Source organism: Hermetia illucens, chromosome 5, assembly GCF_905115235.1.
Source record: "Hermetia illucens chromosome 5, iHerIll2.2.curated.20191125, whole genome shotgun sequence".
Lineage (NCBI taxonomy): Eukaryota > Metazoa > Arthropoda > Insecta > Diptera > Stratiomyidae > Hermetia > Hermetia illucens.
In genome coordinates, this window is record NC_051853.1 from 61,313,745 (window position 1) to 61,341,572 (window position 27,828).

General features: G+C 38.8%; 3 protein-coding genes across 3 annotated transcripts; 2 read left to right on the forward strand and 1 right to left on the reverse strand.

The window, feature by feature from the left end:
• Positions 1-1,316: 1,316 nt before the first annotated feature.
• Positions 1,317-4,844, forward strand: LOC119658105. The gene is made up of 6 exons (XM_038065371.1): positions 1,317-2,152; positions 2,217-2,509; positions 2,560-2,727; positions 2,866-2,944; positions 3,020-4,686; positions 4,732-4,844. Exons 1-6 carry the CDS (start codon positions 1,380-1,382, stop codon positions 4,842-4,844), a joined length of 3,093 nt encoding a protein of 1,030 aa, XP_037921299.1. The 5' UTR covers positions 1,317-1,379.
• A 2,248-nt stretch (positions 4,845-7,092) lies between these two features.
• Positions 7,093-7,452, reverse strand: LOC119658106 (collagen alpha-1(XXV) chain-like). The gene has a single exon (XM_038065372.1). The coding sequence runs from the start codon at positions 7,450-7,452 to the stop codon at positions 7,093-7,095; it is 360 nt and encodes a 119-aa protein (XP_037921300.1).
• Positions 7,453-11,763: 4,311 nt separating this feature from the next.
• On the forward strand, positions 11,764-12,968 carry LOC119658107. Its single transcript, XM_038065374.1, has 2 exons — positions 11,764-11,905; positions 11,965-12,968. The coding sequence occupies exons 1-2, from the start codon at positions 11,764-11,766 to the stop codon at positions 12,966-12,968; spliced, it is 1,146 nt and encodes a 381-aa protein (XP_037921302.1).
• Positions 12,969-27,828: the final 14,860 nt, after the last annotated feature.

Sequence of the window (27,828 nt, forward strand, 5' to 3'; positions counted from 1 at the left end):
ACTAGTCTAGGCCTGCCTTAATAAGGAAGTCCAGACATCCCGGTTTTGCGCCGAGGTCCACCAATTCGATATCCCTAAAAACTGTCTGGCGTCCTGACCTACGCCATCGCTCCATCTCAGGCAGGGTCTGCCTCGTCTTTTTTTTCTACCATAGATATTACTCTTATAGACTTTCCGGCTGAATCATCCTCATCCATACGGATTAAGTGACCCGCCCACCGTAGTAGTATAAATATGTATGTTCTAATCCACTTTCATATAAAAATCTTGCGGTTTTGAGACGGCATGTATGTTCGAATCCAGTTTCATATGAAAATGTTGTGGTTAGGGGCGGCCGGTTTGGCGCGTGCCGGGGGCGACTTTTAGGGAAGCGTAGTTCGTAGGGGGTCGTCCGCGGGGGGTTCGGGGAGCCTCGTTCCGGACCGGGGCGGGGCGGGGCGGGGCGGCGTGCGTTTTTGTTGTTGTTGGATGTCATGTGCGTATTGCTTGGGTGATGGGGAATTGCTTATCAGGTTGGCATATTTAGGAGCGTGTGAATATTAGACCGCAGGTGAATATGTAGTAAGTTTGAAAATGATGGTTTTTTCTAGATTTTAAATGTACTTGGCTGATTTTGTTGTTGTTGTGTTGTTGCTGAGGTTGCTGATAAGAGGCGATCGTTTGGGTGCCATGTGCTAATTGTTGTTTGGGTGACGGGAAATCGCTTATCAAGTTGATGTATATTAGGGACTGTGTGAATATTAAACCGCAGGTGAATATATTGTAAGTTTGAAAGTGATGGTTTTGTAGATTAAAATGTACTCGGGCTGATTTTCTTGTGGTTACTGATAAGTGGTAATCGTTGGAGTACCATGTCCGTATTGCTTGGGGTGATGGAAATCGCTTATGAAATAAACTAATATAAATAGTTGAGTTACGTTAATTTCTAACGAATTCGCGGAAGTCAATACGGATGAACGAACTAGAAAAAAACTGATTGTGTGTTGCCGTCGGTATAAATTGGAATTTGCGTGTTAAGTTACGTGAAGTTATAATAATAATAAAGATAAAAGTGATTTTGCGTGTGTGTGTGTCTGGCTGTGTTTGTGTTGCCGCGCGTACAAAGTGTTTGTAGACAATAAAAACAAAAAACTGATTGATTGATTGATTGTTATCGGGGGGTTATAAAACTTTTTTTTTTCGTAAAATTTATTAACTATTAACTAAATCTAATAACTATGTATTGTGAATTTTGTAAAATTGAGGTAGGGAGTTCGTCGTGGCAGTTTCATCTGCGAACAAATTTGCACAAGCGAAACGCGACCGAGGCAATTGATGCCAACCTGAAAAGAGTGAAAGGTTGTTTTGGTAACCGGATCGAAACCCTGGTATACGAAAACATGGACGAGGCTCTTTTGAATGCTACAGAGTTTTTAAAGAGGATGGAGGCTCCTTTGATGGAATACCTTCGTAATGCGTTAGAGCAGCGCATGGCATTCAAATTTAATATTGAACTTTTCGCGGAGTTTATAAAAATAATGGATGAGGACAGTGAAAGTGTTGTGAGCATCAAGTCTTTCAATACCAAAATGCATGCAATATTAAGTGCTAATGAGATAGAGCCCGCGTTTAACAATATGACGGCTCAAATAGTGGAAAAAATGGAAGGGTTTCAGGAGAAGGACAGTGGATGGGCTTTATTGAGGTTAACGCATTGCGAATTAAACCTAAATGAGTTCAAACCACTGCGGGGAACGAATTTTATTCCATCCCCAAAGTATATAGCCCAAAAACGTGCATGTGTGAATGTAAGAAATAAAGATATTTATTGCTTCAAGTGGAGCATCATTTCTGCCCTATACCCCGTGAACACTCACTTGGAAAAAACATCATCATATGAAATCGATGATATCACAGATAGTGTAATAGTGCTAAAAAATGGACGAATTATAAACTTTTGGGGGCTTGATTTCCCCCTTAAAGTGAAAGACATTAGTGTGTTCGAGGAGCTGAATCCATCAATCAGCATCAATTTATTCGGGTATGATTCAGAAATGAAAAAGATTGTGGGTCCCTATCACCTGTCGAAGGAGGAAAAGGTGCACCACATCAACTTGCTGCTGCTGCAATTTGGAGAAAAAAACCACTACATTTGGATTAAAGATATGTCAAGGTAAGAGAATATAACAGATTAGTCTTTCTTTCAGAGCCTTTCATATATTTTATTATTTTCTTAGATTAATACGAGAGCAACAAACATCGCACTGCTCAAAAATATTTATATGTAACAAATGTCTTCAGCATTTCTATTCAACTGAAAAGCTGAAGAGTCATGAAAACGATTGCAGCAAAATTGTCACGAAAATGGTGTCCCCGGAGAAATCAACGTTGGAGTATAGACATTTCGAGAGACAAATAGATGTGCCTTTTGTAGTCTATGCAGATTTCGAATGTCTACTTCAAGATATTCAAAGTTGTCAGCCGGATCCAGCATCAGCGTCAACAACAACTCTTCAAGAGCATATACCGTGTGCTTTTGCTTACTATCATATATTAAGTGTTGTTACGATTCTAATTTAGATAGGTTTAGAATATACAAGGGACCAGATTCTCCTAAAAAATTTATTAATTCGTTAGTATCTGATTTAAAATGGTTCTATATAAATCATATTCAGAAACCCAAATCGTCAAATACTTTGACTTTAGATGAGGAAAAAACGCAAAGAGAAGCAACTCTATGTTGCATTTGTAAGAAAACGCTGGATAGTGATAGAGTTCGCGAACATTGCCACTTTACCGGAAAGTATAGAGGTCCGGCTCATAGCTCATGCAATCTTTTGTTTCAGATTCCTAAATTCTTCCCAATTCTATTTCATAACTTTTCAGGGTATGATTGTCATTTGTTTGTCAAGGAGCTGTCAAGCATTGATGGAGATATTTCAATAATACCCATTAATAAGGAACTGTACGTGTCGCTTTCCAAAAAAATACCCCTTAATGATTCTGAAACCATTGAATTAAGATTTTTGGATTCGTTCAGATTCATGCATAGCAGTCTTGATGCACTCGTAAACAATCTGGCTCATAAAGATTTGAAAACTGTTTCAGGGGTATATGGAGATGGCGAAAAATTCAGTCTTCTTACGCGAAAGGGTGTGTTTCCTTATGAATATATAAACTCTTGGGATCGACTTAATGAAACTTCTCTACCATCTCGAGAGAAATTTTTCAATAAGATGTCAAACACTGAGTGCAAAGAAGCAGATTATCAACATGCGCTCAATGTTTGGAAGCAATTCAATTGTGGTGTTATGTGGGACTATTTGGAGTTGTATCTGAAAACAGATGTTTTGCTTCTAACAGATGTTTTTGAAAACTTTCGAAATGTTTGTAAAAATATATATGGACTTGATCCTTGTCAATATTATACGACTCCTGGCTTATCATGGGATGCCATGCTTAAAATTACATCCATAAAACTGGAGCTTCTCACAGATATCGAAATGCATCACTTTGTGAAAAGAGGAATTAGGGGGGGTATTACGCAATGTTCGCATCGCCATTCAACTGCAAATAATAAATATATGAAAAATTATAAAGAAGAGGATCCTTCCAAATATTTAATGTATGTAGATGCTAATAATCTATACGGATGGGCAATGTCACAGCCGCTTCCCTATGCTGAATTCAAGTGGGTTGAAAATATAGTTGATTTTGATGTTTTGAATATTGCAGCAGATTCGGATATTGGATACATATTGGAAGTTGATTTGGAGTATCCAATATCAAAACATGATGAGCACAATGATTTGCCATTATGTCCAGAAAATAAAATCCCGCATAATTCGAAAACTAACAAACTGATTGTGGATTTAACAGACAAGCAAAAATATGTTATCCACTATCGGAATCTGCAGCAATGCATTCAAAATGGTTTGAAACTGACTCGCATCTACAGGATTTTACAGTTTAAACAATCCAGTTGGTTGAAGGAATATATCGATTTAAATACCCATTACAGGAAAATGAGTAAAAATCCTTTCGAGAAAAATTTTTTCAAACTTTTGAATAATGCAGTTTATGGCAAAACCATGGAAAACGTTGACAAAAGAAAGGACGTAAAAATTGTTACCGATTGGGAGAGTCGAGGCAGACATTCAGGCGCTCGAGTGCTTATTTCAAAACCCAATTTTCACAGCGCAGCTGTATTTACACCAAACATGGCAGCTATTCAAATGGATAGAGTATTTACTTGTTACGACAAACCAATTTACTTGGGATTTACTGTGCTTGATCTATCCAAACTGAAAATGTATGATTTTCACTATCATTATATGAAACCTAAGTATAATGATAAGCTCATTCTAAATTACATGGATACGGACAGTTTCATTTACACTATCGAAACGGAAGATGTGTACAAAGATATTTTGTCTGATATTGATACACAATTTGATACATCAGAATATGCTATCGATAATATATATAATATTCCTCCAAAAAATGCTAAAGTCTTGGGTTTGATGAAAGATAAGAATAATGGTAAGATAATGACAGAATTTATAGGATTAAGATCTAAAATGTATTCATTTAGCGTAGAAAATGACGGTTTTGTTAAAAAAGCCAAAGGAGTTAAGAAAATAATAATGGATGGTTTAAGTTTAGATGATTATCGCGATTGTCTATTTAGAAAAAAAATATTTAGAGGTAACATGTTTATATTTAGGTCTAAGATGCATAATTTGTATACAGAATGTATTAATAAAATTGCATTAAACTATTTAGATGATAAGCGATTCATAAGAGAGGACGGGGTTAGAACATATGCTTGGGGACATTTTAATATAAGAATGGATGCAAACTAGAATAAAATGATTCATATGATAATAATAAATAAATGTAGACTAGAAAAAAAAAAAGTTTTCTTTCTCTCTCTCTTTTTATGGAATAGAAGCAGCCGAAAGGGTAGGTAATTTCAATCGTTCAGAGCAGTATAAATAGATCTCATGATGGTAAATATACAATTAGTTGGTTTTCGCAAATCGATTGGAATAGAATGAAGTTCTTAGATATACTTCTTGTGTTAGGTTTTGGTGTGCCTTTTCTTTTAGGTAGCCCATTACCAGTGGTGAATCTTAATACCAACGAAAGTACAAACAATTTAGCGTTTAATCTCGTGCTACCTGATAACAATACAGCGCAAGTGACATTATCTTTTCGACTTATGACTGTTAGTACAGTTTCAACAGAAACGAACACGTCGTTTCAAAATGATGCCGATGTTGCTATTTCATCATCATCATGGCTGACGTCGACGTCAACAACAACAACAACAACAACAACAACAACAGAACCGTCTAGAAGATATGTTACAGTCGATGAAGCAATAGAAGGATTTTGGCAAGCTTTGATTAAGAAGGAAATGGAAATAGCTGGAATTATCGAGAGCGAAAATATTTTTTACAGGCACTTTAAATTAGAGTTCGATGATGACAAAATTTTAACAGTTCGATGTACATATGATAGCAACTATTCCATGCGCTCACTGAAAATCGCATGTTATGAATACCATGAGTTCGAAACCGAAAGAATACTCAGTAATGGCGAGGTTGAGTATATAAAACAGGCAGATCCAGACTATAGGAGCAATATAGAATTTCTGGACTTGAAGAAAATGAAGCAAACCTATTCTATGAGTATTGCTTGAACCGCGAACCTGTGCACAACGAATTAAAAAAATGGCGACGACGAATAAAAATAACAACGATGTGGACGACGACCTTCAACGTTCTATTGAGGAGTTGAAACAATTTTTTTGTACCAACAGATTGCTAATTCTTACGGAGCACTTTAACCAATTTATAAGCAGCTATACGTTTTTGAAACCATACGCTGAAATGTCGCAGAAAGTCAGCCAATTTGGAAAACATTACGTGAGCTGCCCGTGGGCATATGACGATGCAAAATGCGGACCAGACACTTGTGAATGTTATAGTGTTCGTAGGAGAATAAATGAAATGAAAAACCTTGTTCAGTTTTACAAAAGATTAACTAATAAATAAATTTTATTCTTCAATCAATCAAAATTACAGTGTTTCATTGTGAATCTTAATATATCATATCCTTGGTATTTATCCAGGAATTGTGTTTCGTTGAGAACCCTAGCCACTTCACAAACGCTTGGTTACCTTTCCTTTTCAATATTTTTTCCACAAGATAAATTGACGGATGCTCAGCTTTCAATAGTTCAGGCTCATAAAAACCACCTTCAATTTTATTTCCTTCGTAATCTTCTAATAGATATGTAACGGGATTGGTAATACGAATTTCGCGAATCTTGAAAATTTCCGTGGTCCAATTGGGTGTGTAGCCCTTTTCAAATACATGCTTGTATTTACTGATTCGAACATGATCACCCACATTATATTTAAATGGACCCATCACCTTAATGTTGTTGTATACGGTAGACAGGAGTAATTTTTCATTGGAACTATTCACAGCAGACGGAGCCATTTTAATTGTTCGGTGTTTTTTATTATTGTAGGCGTCAACTATATCATCGACTTGATTGATCCACTTGTAGTTTCCATTCATACTAAACTCTTTCCACATCATATTCTTTAGGGTACGATTGAATCGTTCAACAATTGATGCCTTAAGTGGACTATACGTAGAATAATGGTTTATTTGATATTTTGTCATAACATTTTTAAAATGTTTGTTGTAGAATTCTTTTCCGTCGTCTGTTTGTAGGTTTTTAGGAATGCGTCCTCGTTGGAGAATCTGTTCAATTGCTATAGCAACTTCTTTACCCGTTTTTGTTTTGATGGAAGCCGTCCACGCAAACTTGGAAAACGTGTCGATGATCGTAAGAAGGAAACGGAACCCCGTATTGTCGCCAACATATGCTCCCATTTCAACTAAATCGGCCTGCCACTAGTCATCCAACCCTTTAATTATGACTCGTCGTCGGTTAAAATTTTTTCGAGCTGACCTATGTAATTCGTTTACTACTTGCCGTTTGCTCATTTTAGAATGAACTGAATTTCGTAATATGATTGATAATTGTATTTGTTGTTGTTTTCAAGGTATGACTTTGAACTGTCATCATCATTATAGTTTTGTAAGTTCGTCGATTTCAAGTTGAATTTGTCTGTCTATATATTCTTTGAGTTTCTCAATGTTAATATCAACGTAGTTCTTTGTAGAAGCATCAGCATCCTCAACGGGTTCTCCAAGATTCTTGAGTTGTTTGAATTTGATGTTGTAATCACCGCTTTCCGTTTTATTAAATCCCGCACCATGCAAACCTTGTAGACCATCCTTACCAGGTTTTCCTTCCGGACCTCGGGGACCCGAGGGCCCCTGCTGACCTATAGGACCTTGAGGACCCGGGGGTCCTTGAAGTCCTTGCAAACCACGTTTTCCTCCTCCAGTATCGTTTGAAAATCGACCAAATTTATCAACACCCATTTAATAAATGATGTGAGCTGCGTGTTTATTCTATTATTTGTGATTCTTTCAATTCTTCAATGATTGATATAATTTCATTGTTATGATTATTGTGACCGGCTTGCTGTGACGCAATGAGTAACCGCAATCGACTTACTAGTTCATTGGGATCATCCCAATATATATAGTCAATTTGTTTGTTAGACGTTTCCATTAAATTAGGGTTTTTGCATTTAATATTAGGGGTTCGTGTTAACCCTTTTCCTTCTTTTCTATTTAACAATTTAGAAATTATTCTTGTATATTTAAAGCTTCGATTTCCATTGATTTGACTGCTACTGTCATAAGAACGCCTGTGAGCATTAGAGTGTAGAAGAATACTTTTATAATTCTCTAAATCATCGTCGGAATATATTGTTTCATCTGGATACTTCATAAAAAGCAGTTCATATAAACCCCGACTTCCAATGTAAGATTTTTCATCTACAATTATATGATTATCATCGATTGCGAAATCTGAATTTCCTATTTTCCACTGATTTCCATTATTGTCATCCCTATATACCCCATAAACACTGTCAATTACAGATGGTTGATTTACATAGATATCTAGATATTGCTTAGCAATATCTGAAAAATGATTTTGCTTCAGGTATTCTCCCAGATATTCTTGTCCTTCCGGAGTGGCAACATATTGGCGAACAGCTTTTGTAGAAGAAGAAGAAGTGTTGGTGAGGTTAAGTTTCCGGTTAAACTTTGACTTAGGGGTTTCAAAAATGTGTTCATTTTCTTCATAAACACGATCTCTCTTTAATTCCTCATCTTTACATTTAATACGAGCTGATGAAGACTCTTCTTTGATCTTTGGTTTTTTTATGTCTTGTTCCTGCAATACTTTAGCTTTTTTAACAAATTCTTTGAGGGGTTCCGTGATGGGCTTAAATGTTTCTTCCAACTGAATCTCTGTTCCGGCTTTGTTAGCTTTCAGCTGTTGATATTTTTTCCTTATTGAATCGGTTGTCTTTACAATATCACTTAGCAACTGTTTGTCAAGCTTTGTTCTTTTCATTGTTTATGCAAACGGATGCAATCGGTCAAATTTCGAAATATATCTAAAATGTTTTGAAATATTCTTTCAATAGGTTCTAGTTTGATTTTGAACTGATTTTTGCAGGACCTAAATCGATTTGTTGTTTCTCTTTTGAATTGTTTGGAACTGTCCTCACTGTTGCTGCACTCAAACTGTATTGAACTGTTATCGAACTGTATTGAACAGCTATTGAGCTGCATCAAACTGGTCCTTTGAACTGAACTGCTTTGAACTGTTCGTGAACTGATTTTAACTGCTTTGAACTGCTCCTGGACTACTTTGAACTGCTTCTGAACTGCTTTGAACTGCTTTGAACTGCTCTGAACTGCTCCTGGACTGCTAAGTTGGTAATGATGCTTTTAATAGATGGGGGGTTCTTTCCATACTGTGGATTTGCTTTTATAGTATTATGAATATATCGAATCCCTTTCGATATCGACCCTTCTCTAAAGAACTGTCTTTATCAATTACACAGAATCCATATTTGTCATTCCAACATTCAGCACAAATGGTTCTAAACTGTTCGAAAGTCATGTCGGTGTTTACGTGATCATTGTAAATGTGTCTTAAATTCATATCATCCTGTTTGAATATAATCAAAAAATTTGCGTTATCTCGAATAAGGTGTTTCGGTATTCTTGTATATGTTTGACACAGATAAAAGCTATCAATATTATGATGTCGTCCCATACAGAAATATGATCGAATATTCTCTTGTTTCTCGCTGGCAATATCATCGAAAATGAAAACAGAGTCAGATTTGGCTTCTTCAGGCGAAATCACTTCACTATTATTTGAGAATGTATAGAAGCCCAATCCGGAAATAGCTTTAACAGCCTGCTTCAAATGTTCATATTTGGGTTGATGTAATGATTTCGAGTAGATGTAAATATTTTCAAATTTTATACCATTTGGATGCTTCAATAGAGAAAGCATAACGTTAGTTTTGCCGCAGTTAGAAGGACCCGTAATAATACCCCGAATATTATTAGGCAATAAATTGCTGTGTTTAGCTATACAGCTTTCATTTGTAATGTCAGTGTTTTCCACCACCAACCTTTGTTGTTGTTGTATAAACCGCATTATCAGTGCAACTAAACAACCAGACTGAAAGCAATTACGTTGTTGCAAAAAGTGTTATAGTCTGCGAGAGTTGTTGAACCGAGCAGGATTATACGCATACATAGACGCAAAGAGAACGGTCACTATAAAATGATTGATCATAAAAATAAATATACTAGTACAACACGAAAAGCGGTGAAAGGAAGAGGTGTGATTAATACCCTAATCAATAAACTTCCAATTGAACTGCATCTACCTGGTTATCAATACTGTGGTCCTGGTACAAAACTAAGCGAGCGGCTTGCTAGAGGTGATCCAGGAATAAACTTATTGGATCAAGCCTGTAAAGAGCATGATATTGGATATTCAAAATTTAAAGAAACGGCTGATCGTCATATATTAGATAAAATATTAGCTGAAAAGGCATGGCAACGAGTCAGATCAGCAGACGCAGGATTGTCAGAACGAGCTAACGCACTACTTGTAACCAACATGATGAAAGCTAAAGTAAAATTAGGAATGGGAATGCAGAATAAACCGAAATTTGGAACAATTGTTTCCAAAGTCCGAAGGATTGTCAAAAGAAAGAAACCCGACACAATGAAAGCGAGTATTAAAGTAGCCTTAGCTGCTGCAAAGAATATAACAAAGGGACGGAAGAAGACTCTCAAGACTCCAAGGATAATACCCATTCCTAAAGTTGGTGGAGTTCTACCTTTTCTAGTTCCTCTTTTCGCAGGATTATCTGCTATTGGTGCTCTATCAGGTGGAGCTGCGGGAATAGCGAAAGCTGTTAATGATGCTACCAATGCCAAAAAGACCTTAGAAGAAAAACAGCGTCATAACCAAAAAATGGAGGAGATAACATTAGGCCGAGGATTGCATTTAAAACCGTACAGAAAAGGATTAGGGTTGTTTTTGAATCCTGCTTCAAAAAACTTTTAAAAACGCTACCCAAGAGAGCATTAAATGAGAATGATTTAAAGAGATTCGCCAGATTCTTGTCAAACTTCAGAGGAGTTTTCATGCGAAATAATTTACCGAGGGGAGCTGCAAAGCAAAACGAATGTGGTATTGTAAATCTGGATAATATGCAGGGTTCTGGTACTCATTGGGTAGCATACAAAAAACAGAATCGATATGTGGAATACTTTGATAGTTTTGGAAATTTACCTCCACCGAAAGAGCTAATAGATTATCTAGGTTCTAATATAAAATACAACTACAATGCATATCAAAGCTACGACTCATATAACTGTGGACATTTATGTTTGAAATTTTTGTACAATCTTTTGTAAATATATATATATAAATACTTTTAAAACTGAAAATCAATCATTGTTTTATATGCTGCCATGGCACTTACATTAACTCTAAGTGGAAATTCATCCATTCTTACAACTGAATATTTTCCACCAATCGATTTACAAGGTGGTTACGTATGCGGACTTGTTGATTTTCAAACATATAATTCTATACCTAACGTGGATGAAAAAAATAATTTATTTCACATTGGGAAGCACATTATAGAAATACCCATTGGATCGTACGAAATTGATGATATTGCCAACTATCTGTATAAAGAATTAGCGAAGATCAATGACAAAATAATTCTTTTAATACAGGCTAATAATAATACACTCAAAAGTGAAATAAAGTCAAATGCTCCAATTTACTTCAATGAAGAAAGATCCATTGGTCAATTGTTGGGATTCGCTAAACGAGAATTGAAAATCAATGAAAAACATACTTCTGATCTACCTGTGAGTATAAGTAAAGTGAACGTAATACGGATTGAGTGTAACATAGTTGGAAATTCTTACATCAACAATATTCCCTCACACACAATCCATGAATTCTCACCTGAAGTAGGACCAGGTTATAAAATAGTGGAGGTTCCTAGTAACGTCATTTATTTACCGGTAAGCCTTAAACGAATAAGCACGCTAACTCTTAAGCTGATTGATCAAAACGGAGATATAATAAACTTCAAAGGGGAAACAATAACGATTAGACTTCATTTGAAGCCGCAGGATGCTGCTATATAACGATGATAAATACCTGCCCGATAATGTAGATAGAACCAGTTCAATCAGAAAAATCGAACGAGCTAGACCGCGATTAACATTGCAAAATAAACAGTATCTAAAGTTATTGGGATTCAAATTGAAACAAAAATAATGAGCGATATCCTGAACGTTACACGTAAAATCAGTTTTGATAATAGTATATCAAAAATCGAATACCATAGCTACTCTCCATTCTTATCATCATACAACTCCAGTGATGAAATCCGAATACCCATACAACAACAGGATTTGTGTATTTTGCCGAGTCAGAGTTTCATTTACATTGAAGGCGCCTTAACTATCATAAAACAGATGGAACAATATCAGCACTAGCTAAATTGACGAATAATAGCGTAGCTTTCCTATTTGATGAGATAAGATATGAACTGAATGGAGTAGAAATCGATCGAAACAAAAATGTGGGAATAACATCGACGTTAAAAAATTATGTATCACTTAATGAAAACGAAAGTAAAATGCTTTATAATGCCGCTTGGTCACCGAACGAATCTATCACACCGTCAAGTGGTTACTTCAACTTTTCTATTCCTCTAAGAAAACTTTTGGGATTTGCCGAGGACTACAAGAAAATTATTGTAAACGCTAAACACGAGCTAATTTTGGTTCGCACAAGAAGCGATGAAAATGCATTTATTTCATCCACTGATAATGTACACATCAAAATTTTTAAACTACAGTGGAAGGTGCCCCATGTTAATCCCGATGGCGCTGAAAAATTGTCAATGTTGAAATATATTGAATCGGGACATCCGATTCAAATAAGCTTTCGAAATTGGGAACTGTACGAATATCCAGTTCTACCCACAACAACAGATCATGTGTGGAATGTGAAAACCACAGGTCAACTCGAAAAACCTCGATATGTTATTTTAGCTTTACAGACAAATCGAAAAAATCTCAAAGACAAAGATGCCAGCAAATTTGATCACTGTGATTTAACAAATATCAAAATACATTTAAACTCCGAATCGTATCCTTATGACGATATGAATATTAAATTTTCCCGTGATCGATTCGCTCTTCTCTATGATATGTACTGCAATTTTCAACAATCTTATTACGGTGTACAACCTCAGCCACTACTTTCACGAAGCGAATATAAGGAATCTGCACCAATTATAGTAATTGATTGTTCACGTCAAAATGAATCCATGAAATCTGGCTCAGTGGACATGAGGTTAGACATGAAAACATCTGTAGATGTGCCTGCCTTAACAACAGCTTACTGCTTGCTCCTACATGATCGTGTGATAGAGTACAACCCACTCACTTCTTCAGTTCAAAAACTTGTATAAAAACTATGGAAACTATAAATGTTAATCCAGTATCACGTTTACATTCTGCACGCAAGCAAACTGCACCATTTCATCACCATGACGACGATTTTCGTTATCGATATGCAAGGATTTAGAGGATGCAACAATACTTTCATCATCAAAGAGTTAGCTGTCGTAAATGTAAACGAAAATTTTCATCGACACTTTATACTGAAACCTCCCTTCAGTTTTTCAACACTATCAAGAGAGTTGCAATCCCAGGCACACTGGGTATACGAAAATCATCATGGATTGAAATGGGAAGGTGGACTAACAACATTTTGGGAAGTGAAAGAATATTTACTTCTAAACATGAAAAATACAACCATCTACGTCAAAGGAACAGAGAAGAAAAAATGGCTGGATGATTTGCTGGGAAATATTGCACTAGTATTCAATGTGGAAGATCATAGCTGTCCGAATCTAAAATCACTGAAACAAAATTATCCCGACATGTTACGCTGTAATGCCCACAGCGGATGTTGCGCGCTACAAAACGCATTCCTTCTGAAAAAATTTATAACTCAAAATAATAATCAAATGTAATAAAAAGAAGTTTTCATTGTAAATAATAAATTTTGTTTTTTTTCTTTATTGTAAGTAATTTTTCTGTGAATAATAATAAATGTTCACATCTAAATCTACATTTTCATGGTTTATTATTATATATGAAGATGGAATTCCAAGTTTTTGGAATTGGCCGCACCGCTGCAACTCAAGGACAACTTCCCTGTATTGAAGTCGTCCAACACATTATCGCTACATTTACTATAGCGCGATGGTAAAAATAGCCGCATAGTACCCTCCAAATCCACGACGATAGTCTGTCCATATCTATAGAAAAAGCAATGAAAAAAAGAACTTGTTAGCAGAAGAAAAGTTTAATTTTAAATTCTAACTTACCGTGTTTCCATTCTCTCGCCTCCAGTGATGTGGTACCGCTTTCCCACTTCTAACTCTGACGTTTTAATATAAATGAGCGGCTTGCAGCCCAATAATTCGTTAATCGAATCCATCCTCTACGGCAACTTTTCACTTATAACAAAATCTTTTCACAAATTCCATTATTTATATTAATTTGTCATCCAAACAATTAGCACATGGCACCCAAACGATCGCCTCTTATCAGCAACCTCAGCAACAACAACAACAAACAAATCAGCCAAGTACATTTAAAATCTAGAAAAAAAACCATCATTTTCAAACTTACTACATATTCACCCACGGTCTAATATTCACTCCCAAATACGTCAACCTGATAAGCAATTCCCCATCACCCAAGCAATACGCACATGACATCCAACAACAACAAAAACGCACGCCGCCCCGCCCCGCCCCGGTCCGGACCGAGGCTCCCCGAACCCCCCGCGGACGACCCCCTACGAACTACGCTTCCCTAAAAGTCGCCCCCGGCACGCGCCAAACCGGCCGCCCCTAACCACAACATTTTCATATGAAACTGGATTCGAACATACATGCCGTCTCAAAACCGCAAGATTTTTATATGAAAGTGGATTAGAACATACATATTTATACTACTCACCGTAACCTATTGAGCCGGATTTTATTCACAACCTGACGGTCATGGCATTGCTCATAGATTTGATCGTTATGTAGGCTACGGATCAACCACCCAGATGAAATGGAATTCAATGAAATTTCCCTTTCTTTGAAACCAAATCTGGTAAAACATGGTTTGGACGTCGTTTTTAGCAGCAGGAATAACCAGCTCAACATCCCTTTAGCATCAACCAAGGATGCAATCAATCAAATGGCCAAGTGCGAAATATGCGAAACTTCCTGCGCACATTACAGGAAAGTATACATCGGACAAAAGAAAATAACGTGGAAATACATATTGAAGAATACTTGAAGGAAACAGAATTAGCGGAAATGAACAATGCGACGGAAACGACGAAAAAGAAGGATGCGACGGTCCTTAATTCGAAGTTAGCGAAACATATGGTCCGAAATAACCATATGATTTCCAAAGAGAACGTAAGACTAGTGAAGCACGTAATAGATGCTAGGAATTAATACGTGGCCGAAAGTCTATAGAACATCGAAAGGTGCACTTCTCAACAGGTACCAAAGGTTACCCCAGACCCTTCAAATTCATCAGGAGGCGCACTCTTGAATACAATGATAGCATCCAGTTCATCGGTGAGACAAGTAATATGGGGTAACGGGTGAATGAAGGTTTAATCACCCCCAACCTCACGTTACTTAGGAGAGTGAGTATAAATATCTATCATCTTTGGAGTTCCCTCCCCATTCAAACCGAAGCACTGATGAAGGCGACAAGCGATGGCCGAAATATGCATATTTATTTGCAAACAATAAAAATATTTAGTGAAGGTTTGGATTTATTATTTTTAGTACTATATATGTGTTTGATAGTCTACATTTTCGACCATGGAATGGTTTAGCACCATGAGGAAGGAAGAGACCAAAAGTGTCTAGAAGGGGTGCCTATTCAAGAAGAGAGGTCGGTCGATCCAGAGCTGAATCTCTTTAGGCTCAAGGCGGACAATGAATTCCAGACAAATGCCATGATGAAGGAAGAGGATAATACCCCGATGCAGTAGAATAGTAGCTTTGTACTGATGAAGGGGGTAAGTTGCTCCCGAAATATATATATACACCATCAAATAAAATTGTAGTTTGGCATAAGCTACTGGTCTATCAATTCTAGACTTAACTACAAATAGAAGACAATATCTAACCTACTAGAATAGTGTTGGTTCAAGGACCCTGTCTTCATGGGTGCCTATGTTTGCCTCGCTGCAATGCCTATCATTTGCACAGCGTGTGCATGTGTGATGATAGTGAAACCGAAGCGCAATCTGGCTGTGTGGATAGCCTATACTCCGCCTAGCAGTGAACAGGAAACACTAAGGACCCTGGACGAACCTGTACTGGACGTTTAGGGTCTCGAATGCTTTAACATACTTCAAGTCCTGGATGCAATTTTGACACCAACAATTATTATTATCCCATGGCGTACGATGGTAACATTTTGTCTGAGACCATAACAAAAGGAAAGTTGAAAAAGAGGAATAGTCAATAGCGCAGTGGGAACTTCTGAACCATTGTAATCAACTGGAACAAATGGTACATTCCAAGCATTATTCTCAAGGAGCCTCGATCAAAACCTGAAAGTGATAGAGGACAGTACAGCCTAGGAACACATCCTAGGTCTTTCAGATCAATTTGCCTAAGGTACCTCATATTAAAAACAGTAGAGTCGCAGGCTAGATTACCCCGGTAACGCGATGTTGACATTAATTGATGATAGCTTGGAGCTTCCTGGCTCTGAGCTGAGGGTTGAGAGTGCACTCAAAGTCTTTCCTGAGTATCGTAACAGACCACTAAAAGGGATAGAAATTTCTCGGTCAACTATCCCCAAATTCCGAAACTTGCCTGGCACCGAAAAGTCAAGAACGGAGAGAGATTGACCTCTGGCTGCCCAAGACCTTTGGCTATCGAAAATGGAATAGGATTGACTTCTAGAATGTAAACAAGCTCCTTGACAAGAATAGCGATGATCCTCAGAATGCTGACTTTCTTCATATCGAGCGAAAATTCCAACGATATAAGATGAATAGTTCTGACTACAAGATTTCGGTCCTGGTTAAAAAGTATCACAATTGTACAGTGCTATGCAGCAACGAAGATAGCCTTTTTCAACACCTTGTTGCGTCGTATCATCGGGGTACGTTAGTCTGATATGATTTCAAGCGAGGAACTTGGTCGGCGGACAGACGTGCATCCGTACGCGATGCGATCGGAAGGCGGAGGCGGCAGTGGATGGTATACGACTGCTGACTACTACTCCCTCCTGTTTGCCAACGAGTGGGTCGAACCAAGGGCACTTGACGTAGAGCAGTGCGGGTAGAGAGTGGGCATTTTGGCAAGCCCTGGGAGCAGCTGAATCGAATTTCAGGTAACCGGGAATGATGGCGCATAGATATGGTTTACGGGCTACATCCCGCCAAGCGGTAAATGACAACCATATATTTGTGTATTGGTAGGACTTCCACTGTCAGTATTAGCGATTGCTCAAGGCGAAGTTTTGATGAATGGCATAACATAGTTTTTAGTTTAAATTTGGTCGATTTGATCCACGCCATAATTTCCAAAGGGGCAGGGGCAGGGTACATCATTTTTTAATCGTAAAATTAACCGTTGCGGAACAAACTAAATTATTTGTTAAGGTCTTCGGGCGACTGATGCGAATAGATCAGAAATTCTGACAGATTTCGTAAATCCAAGCAAACCTTCACTAAGGATCAGGAAGTACTGCTGAACATGGGCTTGAAGCAACCCTGTCTAACGAAGGAGCTCCAGAATATTAAGGTAGGCGTTCGATTTAAATATATTATAATATATATAATATTTTAATGAATTTTGTAATAAATCGCCCCTGAAAAAACTAGGGAAATTATAAAAACTAACAGAAAGTATCAACGAACTGCAAGAAAGTCCGGTGTTTTATTTGAAAACCGACAAGGAGAATAATTATCATCAACTGCGCAACAACCGGTATCCGGTTTAGGCCTGCCTTAATAATAACTCCAGACAAATCAGTTTTGCGCCGAGGTGCACCAACCTGAAAGCGTGGTATCGCTCATTGATTTCGTCGTTATGTAGGCTACGGAATCGTTCATCCTCATGTAAGGTGCCACAAAATCTTCGAAAGATTCTTCTCTCAATCACAGACAAGAGTTCGCAATTTTTCTTGCTAAGAACTCAGGTCTCCGAGGAATACATAAGGACTGGCAAGATTATAGTCTCGTACAGTAAGAGCTTTGACCCTATGGTGAGACGTTTCGAGTGGAACAGTTTTTGTAAGCTGAAATAGGCACTGCTGGCAGCCAGCAACTGTACGCGGATTTCATCAGCGTAGTTGTTATCGGTTGCGATTTTCAACCCTAGAAAAAAAAAAAGGTATTGAAGTTGTCTTGTAGTCTCCTATTTTTATTGTTGTCGTTTGACCGGTGTGATTCGATGTTATTGGTTCTTTGTTCTTTGTCGCTGACGTTGCCATCATGTACTTCATCTTGCGTTCATTAATATGCAGCCCGAGATCTTGCGTCACTTGCTCGATCTTGATGGAGGTAGACTGTACATCACGGGTTGTTCTTCCCATAATGTCAATATCGTCAGTAGTTGGACTTGAAGAGGATGAGTTGGCGGGACCTCCAACTCGGCGATATTCTGGTTGTTGAGCAGTTCATTAAAATACTCAACCCATTGTTCCAATATGCCCGTTCTGTCGGAAATCATATTTTCCGTCTCGGCAGGATAAGCATCGAGGTGTAGAAGGCTTCATCCTGCTGACTTGTTGGTATGACTTCTGCACGTAGTGCGGTTGCTCCCTGTAATTTTTGAGTTCATAGATCTGTTGGTTCTCCCAGATCTCCTTTTTCCGTCTGTGAAGTCGTTTCTCCGTTCGCAGCAATTCGTGATAAGTCTCTACGCGTGCACGCGTTCTTTGAGAATGCAACATTACTCGGTATGCAGCATCCTTTCATTCCGTTGCTCCCTTACATTCATCGTTGAAGTAGCCATTCTGACTTTTCTGCGGCTGGGGCCAAGTATCTTTGTGTCCTTATCAATGGTAACGCTCTGCAGGTGATTGCGAAGGTACCAATCCACGTTGCGCCCTGGGACCTATACTACTCTTTGACCGCCAAGACAAGAAGAATGCAGTAGTTTCATGGAGATTACGACGTGCCAATGGTGAAAAAACTTTGCATGGGAGAATATTTTGAATTAAGGAAAACCCTTTGCCGGATTCTATTAAAAAAGTGGAGAAAGCATTGAAGGCGAACTGCCATTAGATTCATAAATTCCGGCAAATTATAACAGCAACAAACTTGCCCTCAGAAAATATCGAATTTGCCTTTGTAAAATACATTAGGCATAGACAGGATCTCATCAGGGAACTAGTGGAAGTTTACTTCAGCAGATGAAAGACTGTCATTCGACGTGGAAGAATTGTATCTAGGCATGCCGGTAAAATGGGCGTTTTTTAACTGGAGGAGTGATAACTAAAGAAAAATTCAACATATTTGATTTAGAAACGGGAAACCGGTATAAAATTTGTTAGGATATATATGAGAGAGAACGTGTGAAACCCTCTGCCTCCCCTCTTGGGTCATCAATTCATGAATCAAATTAAGAATTATCTGTGTTGGGATGTAAATGCTTGCTAAAATATGGATACAATATATAGATATATACTGATATATCCATTCTTCTCTCAGATTTTAAAATGATGAGGAATATGTATACGATACCGAAGTTAAGAACAGCGTCCAACCATCGGTGATTGAAACCCTCATTAAAAGTTGAAACACCAAGACGCGCGGGTGCTGATATCTTTCATCCATAATCAAATCCATTAAAGACCGCAAATTAAAACACAAACCCAGCGGAATATATAAAATAACCTATCGAGACTGTGAGAAAATTATAGAGTTACATATGTAATACAAATTATAATAAAAGACTACTTTCGGTATGCTGGGGAAAACACGGTAGAGTACCGAAAATGTGGCCACCCCATTTCTCTGAAATCGATTATAGCACGGTACTTCATAGAGGATGGACATAAGATCACAAGGGACAACGATTACGCAGTTAGGGAATTCAGGAGCCGCATAAAACCAGATGCGGCAGATGGCAAATGAGACACGTGATAATAATCATCTGGCAGCCACTTAGGGGACCACTGATTTCGTGGATTAAAGTATCATAAATAACAGAAGGCAGACTTAGTGGAAACAGTTGACAGTGTAATGAAGAAGGGCACAACTGATGCCCAGGATGTCCTTCTAGAATTAAAAAATTTAATTTCGTTACAGGAAATAGCAAATAGAGTGTTTTTATTTCTTTAGAGGTTAAGTTTTGCCCAGCACACGTGCAGACAATCTGGAAAATTATTCTTAATCTACTGAACCGGTAAAATCTTATCTAAACTTCTCGTAACGATAAGAATATGAGAGATAAACAGTTTTAGCACTTTGCAACGAAGCTAGGTTCATGTTAAATATTATGGGTACTCCGGTACCCAGTAGCCAATGAAGTGCATTGCGCTATAGTGGCGGTAGATCCAAAATCGCACCGTGCCAGAGGCTTACTAATTATCGTCTTATTACCTTCACCTATCCGTATCTATACGTATCTATACGTATCTCTGAAGTAAATCAATTCCAGTAGACAGCAACCACGCCAATCCCGAGCTTGTTACTGGTTATTTGCGTCAACCTTAATTACTGGATCAAAACGATAAGCTTCGAAACAAGTTAATACCATTTGGGCTCCAAACTAATTTGCAGTGAAATATCATTACTGCCAAAACCTCGTCAAACTCCAAATAAATTGCTCCCCATTTAACCACCCCTAACCTGATTCTAGGATTCATGGGAGTATTGAAATCGGATTCCATCTTATTTTACTTCAGGCTAGCGAATCGCATAAAACTATCATTCGCACTGGCTTGCAACCTTCAGCATCCTCCGTTCGACTCGACTGACATGAAACAGCAAAATCGGGAATAATTGCATTTAAAAAGCTCAGAGAGTTTGGTGCAGAGCCAGGGACTTCTGGAAATTCAGCATTCCGTTCGCTGCAGGCTAGAATTATCTGCTCAAATGGCACAGGCTTTTCGGTTGAAATCTTCCTAACGAGTTTGCCCTTATCAAGTTTCCCACTTTTAAATGTTTACTGGAAATTCGATATATGGGAGGATTTTTTCGATGGTGGTTAAGTTGACAGTAATTGACTTAAAAGTATTGGATACTGGTTGGTTTACGCTTGGATTCCTATTACCGAGGCATCTTGAAACGCATCACTAAGTTTCAGGTCAAATGTCGTATTCAATCAGATTACCGAAGGTTGATTGTATCTAATTGAAATGTGGGTTCTCAAGAGGACACGAGTGGGATTCTCGTTCGTTTGTAAGAGTGTATCCTTGCTTCGTTCACCCCTGATAAGCTAAATCTGCAGAACATGTAATTGAAACCTTCTCATATTTAATCCGGGCATTTTGGCTGAATTTAGCTGCAGGTGCAATCATTCTTAAATGCCTAATGGGACATCTTTGCACTTTCATTACTTCGTGGAACTCGGTTCATCTAATAATAGCGGATGATATTATTATCTGTGGATTGACCCGGGAAACTTGGTTTAATACAGGCTATACCTACCTACCAGAAACATAATTAATCAACCCTTAATGACAAATGTCGAGCACTACCTGCGTATGACTAAGGGTGGATTGGATGGGATTGCGAACTGTTTATTATTCCAATAACGTGTTTATTTGCTCTCCAATTTCATGTTAATGTGTAATCCTGATATATCATGATTTCGCGAAAGTGCTTTACTTACTAATGAGAACCATTGACTCTGATATGCATGTGTTAATGCACATGCATAGATAATATGGGCGGACTGGAATGGGTCCTTAAATGTCATATCGAGTTTCATGTCACTTAGTAATGATGTATTGTAATGACTAATTGAATTATCTCGTGTTGAGAGTCTACAGAAACCGTGGAACTGACTGAATAATTGATACAGCATGTCTGTTCACACAATACCGACAATTTGATTTTGATTTATTCATTTGCTCCTCGATCTTTCTGAACAATGTGAACGTTCAATGAACTCTGATTTATTCTCGTAGAACATATATACATACATATGACTACCTTCCATTGAATATATTACAATTTCTCAGGATTGTCTGTTCTTTGCGTTCACCGTGTCTAGTTGTCACAGTTTCCATCGAACTGGTCCGGTTAGATGAGATCAATTGGCCACCTATGAATAAATGTTCGTTCTGGGAAGGACACCCAAAATTAACCAAACATGGATAAAGAGAAAAGAAGTTTTGTTTTCCCGTGCAGGGCTTTGTAACTCGGTCGTTTTTTAGCAAGGGTCGTAGATATCCGGCGATCACCGCGTCTCAGTAGTGGGAACCATAGCTACTGTGGCTACTAATGCTACAAGAGATTAGAAGTGGAAATCAGATCCACTCCGCCTTATTTTTGCAAGAGCCTGAAGCCCCACAATATTGATCCTGCATTGACAAAGACAAGTGTAGAAGGCGATAAATTGGAACTGCAGTGTTTTCACTGAAAGAACGCAAATCATTAAAAAAAGGTGAAATATACACCAAAATATCGTTTGGTTAATGGTTACCATTCACGCTTTGAAGAGAGAGGTATGCGCGTCAACCATACCTATGTACCACCACGCCCATCTTTCGCGGTTATCTGAAATGCGCGCCAACCCCCCCCCCCCCCTCCCGCCCCGATTTCCTGAGATAAATGCACCCTTTTTTTCCGTACTGCGTCCAGGCGATTCACTCCTCGCCCAACTTGTAAGAGCCATTAATATACCTGCCTCCTCTCCTTAAAATGTGACCTATCCGCTGCCAGTTTTGCCTTGCGATCACATGGCATACAGATGCCACACATGGCATACAGATGCCAGTGCGCCCACCAAGTTCTTCATTTTAATAGTATCAGGCCGGAGTACTCCGTATAGGTACTGACGACGATTTGGCGATCCTCTACTTCTGCTTCGATATTCTGCCCTTGAATGAAGATAGGGAGAGTATGATGACCCGTCGAACTGAGAATTCTTCCTGGCCCTATGATAATAGTTTTTATTTTCTCCGGAATGCCTCTCCTGGGTAGAACACTCCAGATAGATTTGCCGTTCACGAAGGCTTTCTCGAAATCGATGAGGATCAGGCCCAGCGAAGATCTAAACTCCGCGCACACTTTGAAGTGGGTGGGGTGTTGATGTGGTCAATGCAGGACGATCCGGAAAGGAAACCAGCTTGCTCTCTGTTAATCAAGCTTTCGAAATGTTCTTTGATATGTTCCAGGATTATGTTAGCTATTATCTTTGTGATGGCAGGCAGGATGCAGATTCCCCTCCCATTGTCACACCCAGAACGGGTACTTTTCTTTGAAATATTAATAAGCATCCTCTTCTTCCACTTTCTGCGAAAGGTCTCGGATTACCAGGATTTCGGTAGGAGTGGAAGTAGTAGATCTGCAGTAACTGCAGATGCAGCGATAAACAAGTCTACGGAGAGACCACTGAACCTAGTGGCTTTACTCCGTTTGAGTGCATTGATGACCGAAATGGTTTCTCTTTTGCTAGAGGAACAATTTTTAACCGCATGGTACTGTGACTGACGATTTCATCAACAAGCGGCAGAACCTCACCAGATGCGATACGATTAACAACTCCTTTTTTCACAGTGCACACTACGTTCAACTTCTTAGGATTTTTCTCGGTATCGGAGATTTTCTGCAGTATATTTGCCGGCCGATTAGCAAGATAGTTCGCCTCCGATAGATGGATTATACACGCGGTCGATGTTGAACTTATGGGGTCGCAATTTCCCAACCCTGTGAGAAGTGGTGATCACAACACGCAAGCGAACGTGAGCGACCATCAGATGATGGTGCCTTTCGAGGTCGATGTCAGCGTCTCTCTAGTTATACACATCCAAAAGGGAACTCCTAAATCTACTGCTGATCGTGAAGTGGTCGATCTGATTGTTTGTACGGCATCGGTCAGTTGAAACCCAACTGACCTTATAGCAGGCTCTGGGTTCGAACAATGTGCTTCCTGCCACAAATCTCCTATCGTTATTGTTACCGTCGCCAAAAAAGTGCTTCCCTATCGCATATCCGAGCAAGGAGTTGTCAAATTCCACCTTGCATTCACATCACTCTTCACGATCAAAATATTCTCTTCAGGAACCCTCTTCCGCTTTGTACAATTGTGATGCTCCTTAATCTGGACCGAAATTTTGTAGTTAAAAATCTGTCATAAACCGATTCCCGGGTCAAGAGAGCATGTCTTGCGGTAGCCGTCAGAAGCAACCCGACACCGGATTCGCGTCTGCTACCACTTGGCTTTTCATAGTATAAAAACAGATTGCCTTGAGCGTAGCAAGAGAGAGAGAAGTATTTGCCAGAATGTTCAACTTATATCATTGAAATTTCCGCTTAAGTTAGAGAAGGCAATCATTCTGAGGACCTTCGCTACATTTTAGTCGCCTCTTACGGCAAGCAGGGAGGACTTTATGTGTATTCTTCAGCCCCAACTCACAGGACGATGACGATGCATTATGTCACATGGAGAGCCCTTTCCGGAGAGGCGCCTACTATAATATGATAGCCTAGCCACACCCCTATGAAAGTTTGCTTATTCAAAGAAATTACCATCTCGGGTTCGTAGTTAGTCTGCTTAAGTAAATCTTGAACCACCGCGCAATGATTCAGGTTTATTGAAATAAACTTCATCTTTTCATTGCGGGTAACGTCCTCCTAAATTCTAAGCAAATAGGACTTAACGACTTTTTACAGTATGCTGGTAATATGACCTTTCAGCCCAAACCATCTGCATCGAATGGATCAATCAATGCCGTCAGTGCATGCAAAGGTCCAAATTTGAGCCATTTGAAGTATATCTTTAATGAAATCTGCTATCTCAGACAACAGGCAACCCTCCTTATTGGAGCTTTTCCGGTTAACAACAATTTCTGCTCTGCCTCCAATGGAAATCATATTGTTGTCGTTTAAGAATTATCATAGGCTTTTATCAAATTCACCATGGATTCTTCTCCCAGTCCTTATATCTTAAATTGTTCTGTTTCTCCTCTGGATGTTACTTGGTCAAGATCTACACTGCATATAGACATCATGTTTTAAATACCTCGGGTCAACGCTATCAGCCAATGGAGAACTGCGTTATGAAATTGCTTCACGCATTAACGCAACCTGGATGAAGTGGCGTTCCACAACTGGTGTCCTTTGTGATCGACGTATCAACGAACGTCTCAAATCTAAAATTTACCGCAACGTCGTCCGTCCAGTCGCTCTCTATGGTTCTGAGTGTTGGCCGACCATAAAAGACAATGAACGGCGTCTTGCGGTAATGGAAACGAAGATGCTACCTTGGACTAGTGGCGTCACACGTTTAGATCACATCCGAAATGTGGATATCTGCGATCGTTACGGGGTTGCACCGATCGTGGAAAAGTTGCGTGAGAGGCGTCTTCGATGGTATGGTCACGCAGTTCGTGCAAACGAGAATTCACTTGCCAAGATTGGTCTGAATATCGAAGTCGATGGTAAACGACCAAAAGGCCAAAAGACCTAAGCAACGGTGGCTTGATACGCTGGATGGGGATTTGAAAGCCTCGAGATTGCACCCAGATCAGGCATTTGATAGAGCCAAATGGCGAAGCCGATCACGACGAACCGACCCCGCTTGTGAACGGGACAAAGGCTGAAGAAAAAGAAAAAGAAGATGTTTTGTAGGCACTCAGGGTAACATTTTCACGAAGTGAGTTCTTAACTTGGTTACGGTTTTGCCTAAACTGGGTGTTTTTCAATTTAAGCATGAGATCGTCTATCTGGTTCCTTCGGATTTTGCTGGCATTTCATCCTAGCTCTTCTAGGTCGGGATTAACGTCGACCTTTACCAGATAACAATTGTCGTTTAGAGGCATCGCACATCGCACATTTCTTTTCTTCGCCTTTCCTTCTTCTTCTTCTATTATAGAGGACCCTGATGGCTGCTACTGCGTTTTTGATTGTTTGATGTACGTTGTGCTTGGTCTTGATAAACTCGTGAAGGCTCAACCATTTTTGCTCCAAGCAGCATGAATGGTCATTGCTTCGCGTGAGGGCTCTGGTACCTAAAAGGCTTGGCCATATTGTTCCTTTTATACTCTCCTTCACGTTTATCATTGAATGTGCTTTGCTGATATTGATTTGCGTCATTATTGGCATTGGTGGAGCACGAAGGGTTGAAGAGCTTTTCCAGAATATTTTGGTTTTGGTGAATCTTTTGCGGTCGTTCTTCTTGCACAAATGCGTGGGTAACATTGTTCTACATTGAGTTTAAAGGTGGCCCCTATACAAGGAAAATGGGGGGGGGGGGGGCGGGTAACATTCTTTCGCTAAATATAGAATACGAGGTATCAAATGGATGGTCTGGATTAGTGCTTTCTGGAACCGGTCTTAGGTTCGTTATAAAGGAGAGGAGTTGCTAGCTATTAAGGTAGTCATTTATTTCACGGGACTATTCTCGAAAATTACCCACCCCAAAAATCTCGAAAATTATGAAGTTCCCACTGTGGGACATCTAAGCTTGAAAATCCTTGTCATGTCGGTATCTGTTGAAGTAATCAATGATAGTATTTTGCTATATTTTTGAAAAATTGAGGAGAAAAGCCCACAAGTTCATAGAATCGCAGAGGTAGGTTACCAGGTATATCAGCTCAAAATTATTTCTCTCGTGTAAATTTACTGTAATCAAATGTATATATGTAAATTCTGAGCTACGTGAAATAGAAAAATGAACTTAAATAGTTTTACACAAGCAATACAGAAAACCGTTTACACATGGAGCATCGGGTTTTCGACTTGTTTAGGGCCGGGTGCTTCCAAGATCAAAGTTGTTTTAAGCGGTCAAAGCGCAGGGAACGTGACATATACTATGTTGGTGGGCTATCATCAATAACTCAACATCAGATAAGTTCAAGATGATCCACGGAAAACTTGTTGCAACAATCAATAAAAAAGAAACATTTTACACTCTAAACTAAATTAATTTCCAATTGCGCAACCTGAAACTAACAGAAAGTTCTTCCTGGAACTTTCTCTTGAACGATTCGACCCTTCATTTGATTTCATTTAACATTCCCAAAGTTGGAAATGATTGGAATTTGTTTGTAATTTTCGACTTTGTAACGTATCGCTTTCTAAATTTTTCAGCTCCCAAACACAACGACCATAGCCGGACGATCGAATTAATTCCATCAGTGATTGCTTTTATTTTCTCTCAATTCACCTTGGTAGCTCCATTCGCAAAGGATTCTACTCGCTCGAAATCCTTCTCTTCGTTTGATGTCCGATGCTATTACTTACCAACGGGAATTGGTTGAAATCAAGTTAAAAAGAGATTTAAAGGTCGGAAATGTTAGCCTGGTCAGCAGCAGGACGATATGGCAGGAATGATTTAAGCCCCGACTCCGAATCAATCAAATTCACTCAACCAGCGCCTTTACACTGGCGCTGGGTAGCTATGATAAAATTGATCTGATGCTATGAACCTTGATTAGGAAATTGTATCCATTGACTAGTGGGTTCTGATGCATACAAGTTTTGAACTATTTGTGGTTGGGAATTTGAGTCAAATCTAATTTTATATTGGATGCTTCCCCATATCCATTCGTTTGGGATTGTATCTTTATCAGTGTAATCAGGTTGAATTGTTAGTCCTTTAAATAAGGTGGAAATTTAGTGCTCCTTAATCGCTGTGGCTTTTAAGTAGACATGATATTGACCTATGTTGTGGGTTTACAACCTTCTGACCGTGGGCCGCTTTATTTGCCTAATTAACTGTTTAGGGTGGGCATGTGCCCCACTTTCATTCTACAAAATACAATCCCACATAGAGGACAGACTTCTCTATCCAAATGTATCATGTGACTCCCATTCTTCCTTTTTTCACTGTTTCCATATTCCTACATGCCCCAAGCACTTGGTTGAAGTGGAGATTTAATAGTATGCATTCTTCGGTCACGGTTGTCGATATTATTTGGAAGCAAAATTTATAATAATTTATTTTCATCCTTTTCAAGGTTTTGTATAGAACAAAACTTGGTTAAAATTGGTTCATTGTCGGTCTGTCTATCACAAGCACTTTTCTCAGGTGGGGTTATACCTATTGACGTAAAATTTGGAGGGAAGGTTGGAACTTTAAACGTTCATATATGCAATGAGTA

Bases quoted from the DNA above. Each gene is read 5' to 3' on its own strand.
- LOC119658106 (XM_038065372.1), bottom strand. From the start codon at position 7,452: ATGGGTGTTGATAAATTTGGTCGATTTTCAAACGATACTGGAGGAGGA.
- LOC119658107 (XM_038065374.1), top strand. From the start codon at position 11,764: ATGAGCGATATCCTGAACGTTACACGTAAAATCAGTTTTGATAATAGT. The intron at 11,906-11,964 runs GTATTTTGCCGA...ATCATAAAACAG, and splicing joins CATACAACAACAGGATTTGT to ATGGAACAATATCAGCACTA.
- LOC119658105 (XM_038065371.1), top strand. From the start codon at position 1,380: ATGGACGAGGCTCTTTTGAATGCTACAGAGTTTTTAAAGAGGATGGAG. The intron at 2,945-3,019 runs GTACGTGTCGCT...GGATTCGTTCAG, and splicing joins ATACCCATTAATAAGGAACT to ATTCATGCATAGCAGTCTTG. The intron at 4,687-4,731 runs GTAACATGTTTA...ATTTGTATACAG, and splicing joins TAGAAAAAAAATATTTAGAG to AATGTATTAATAAAATTGCA.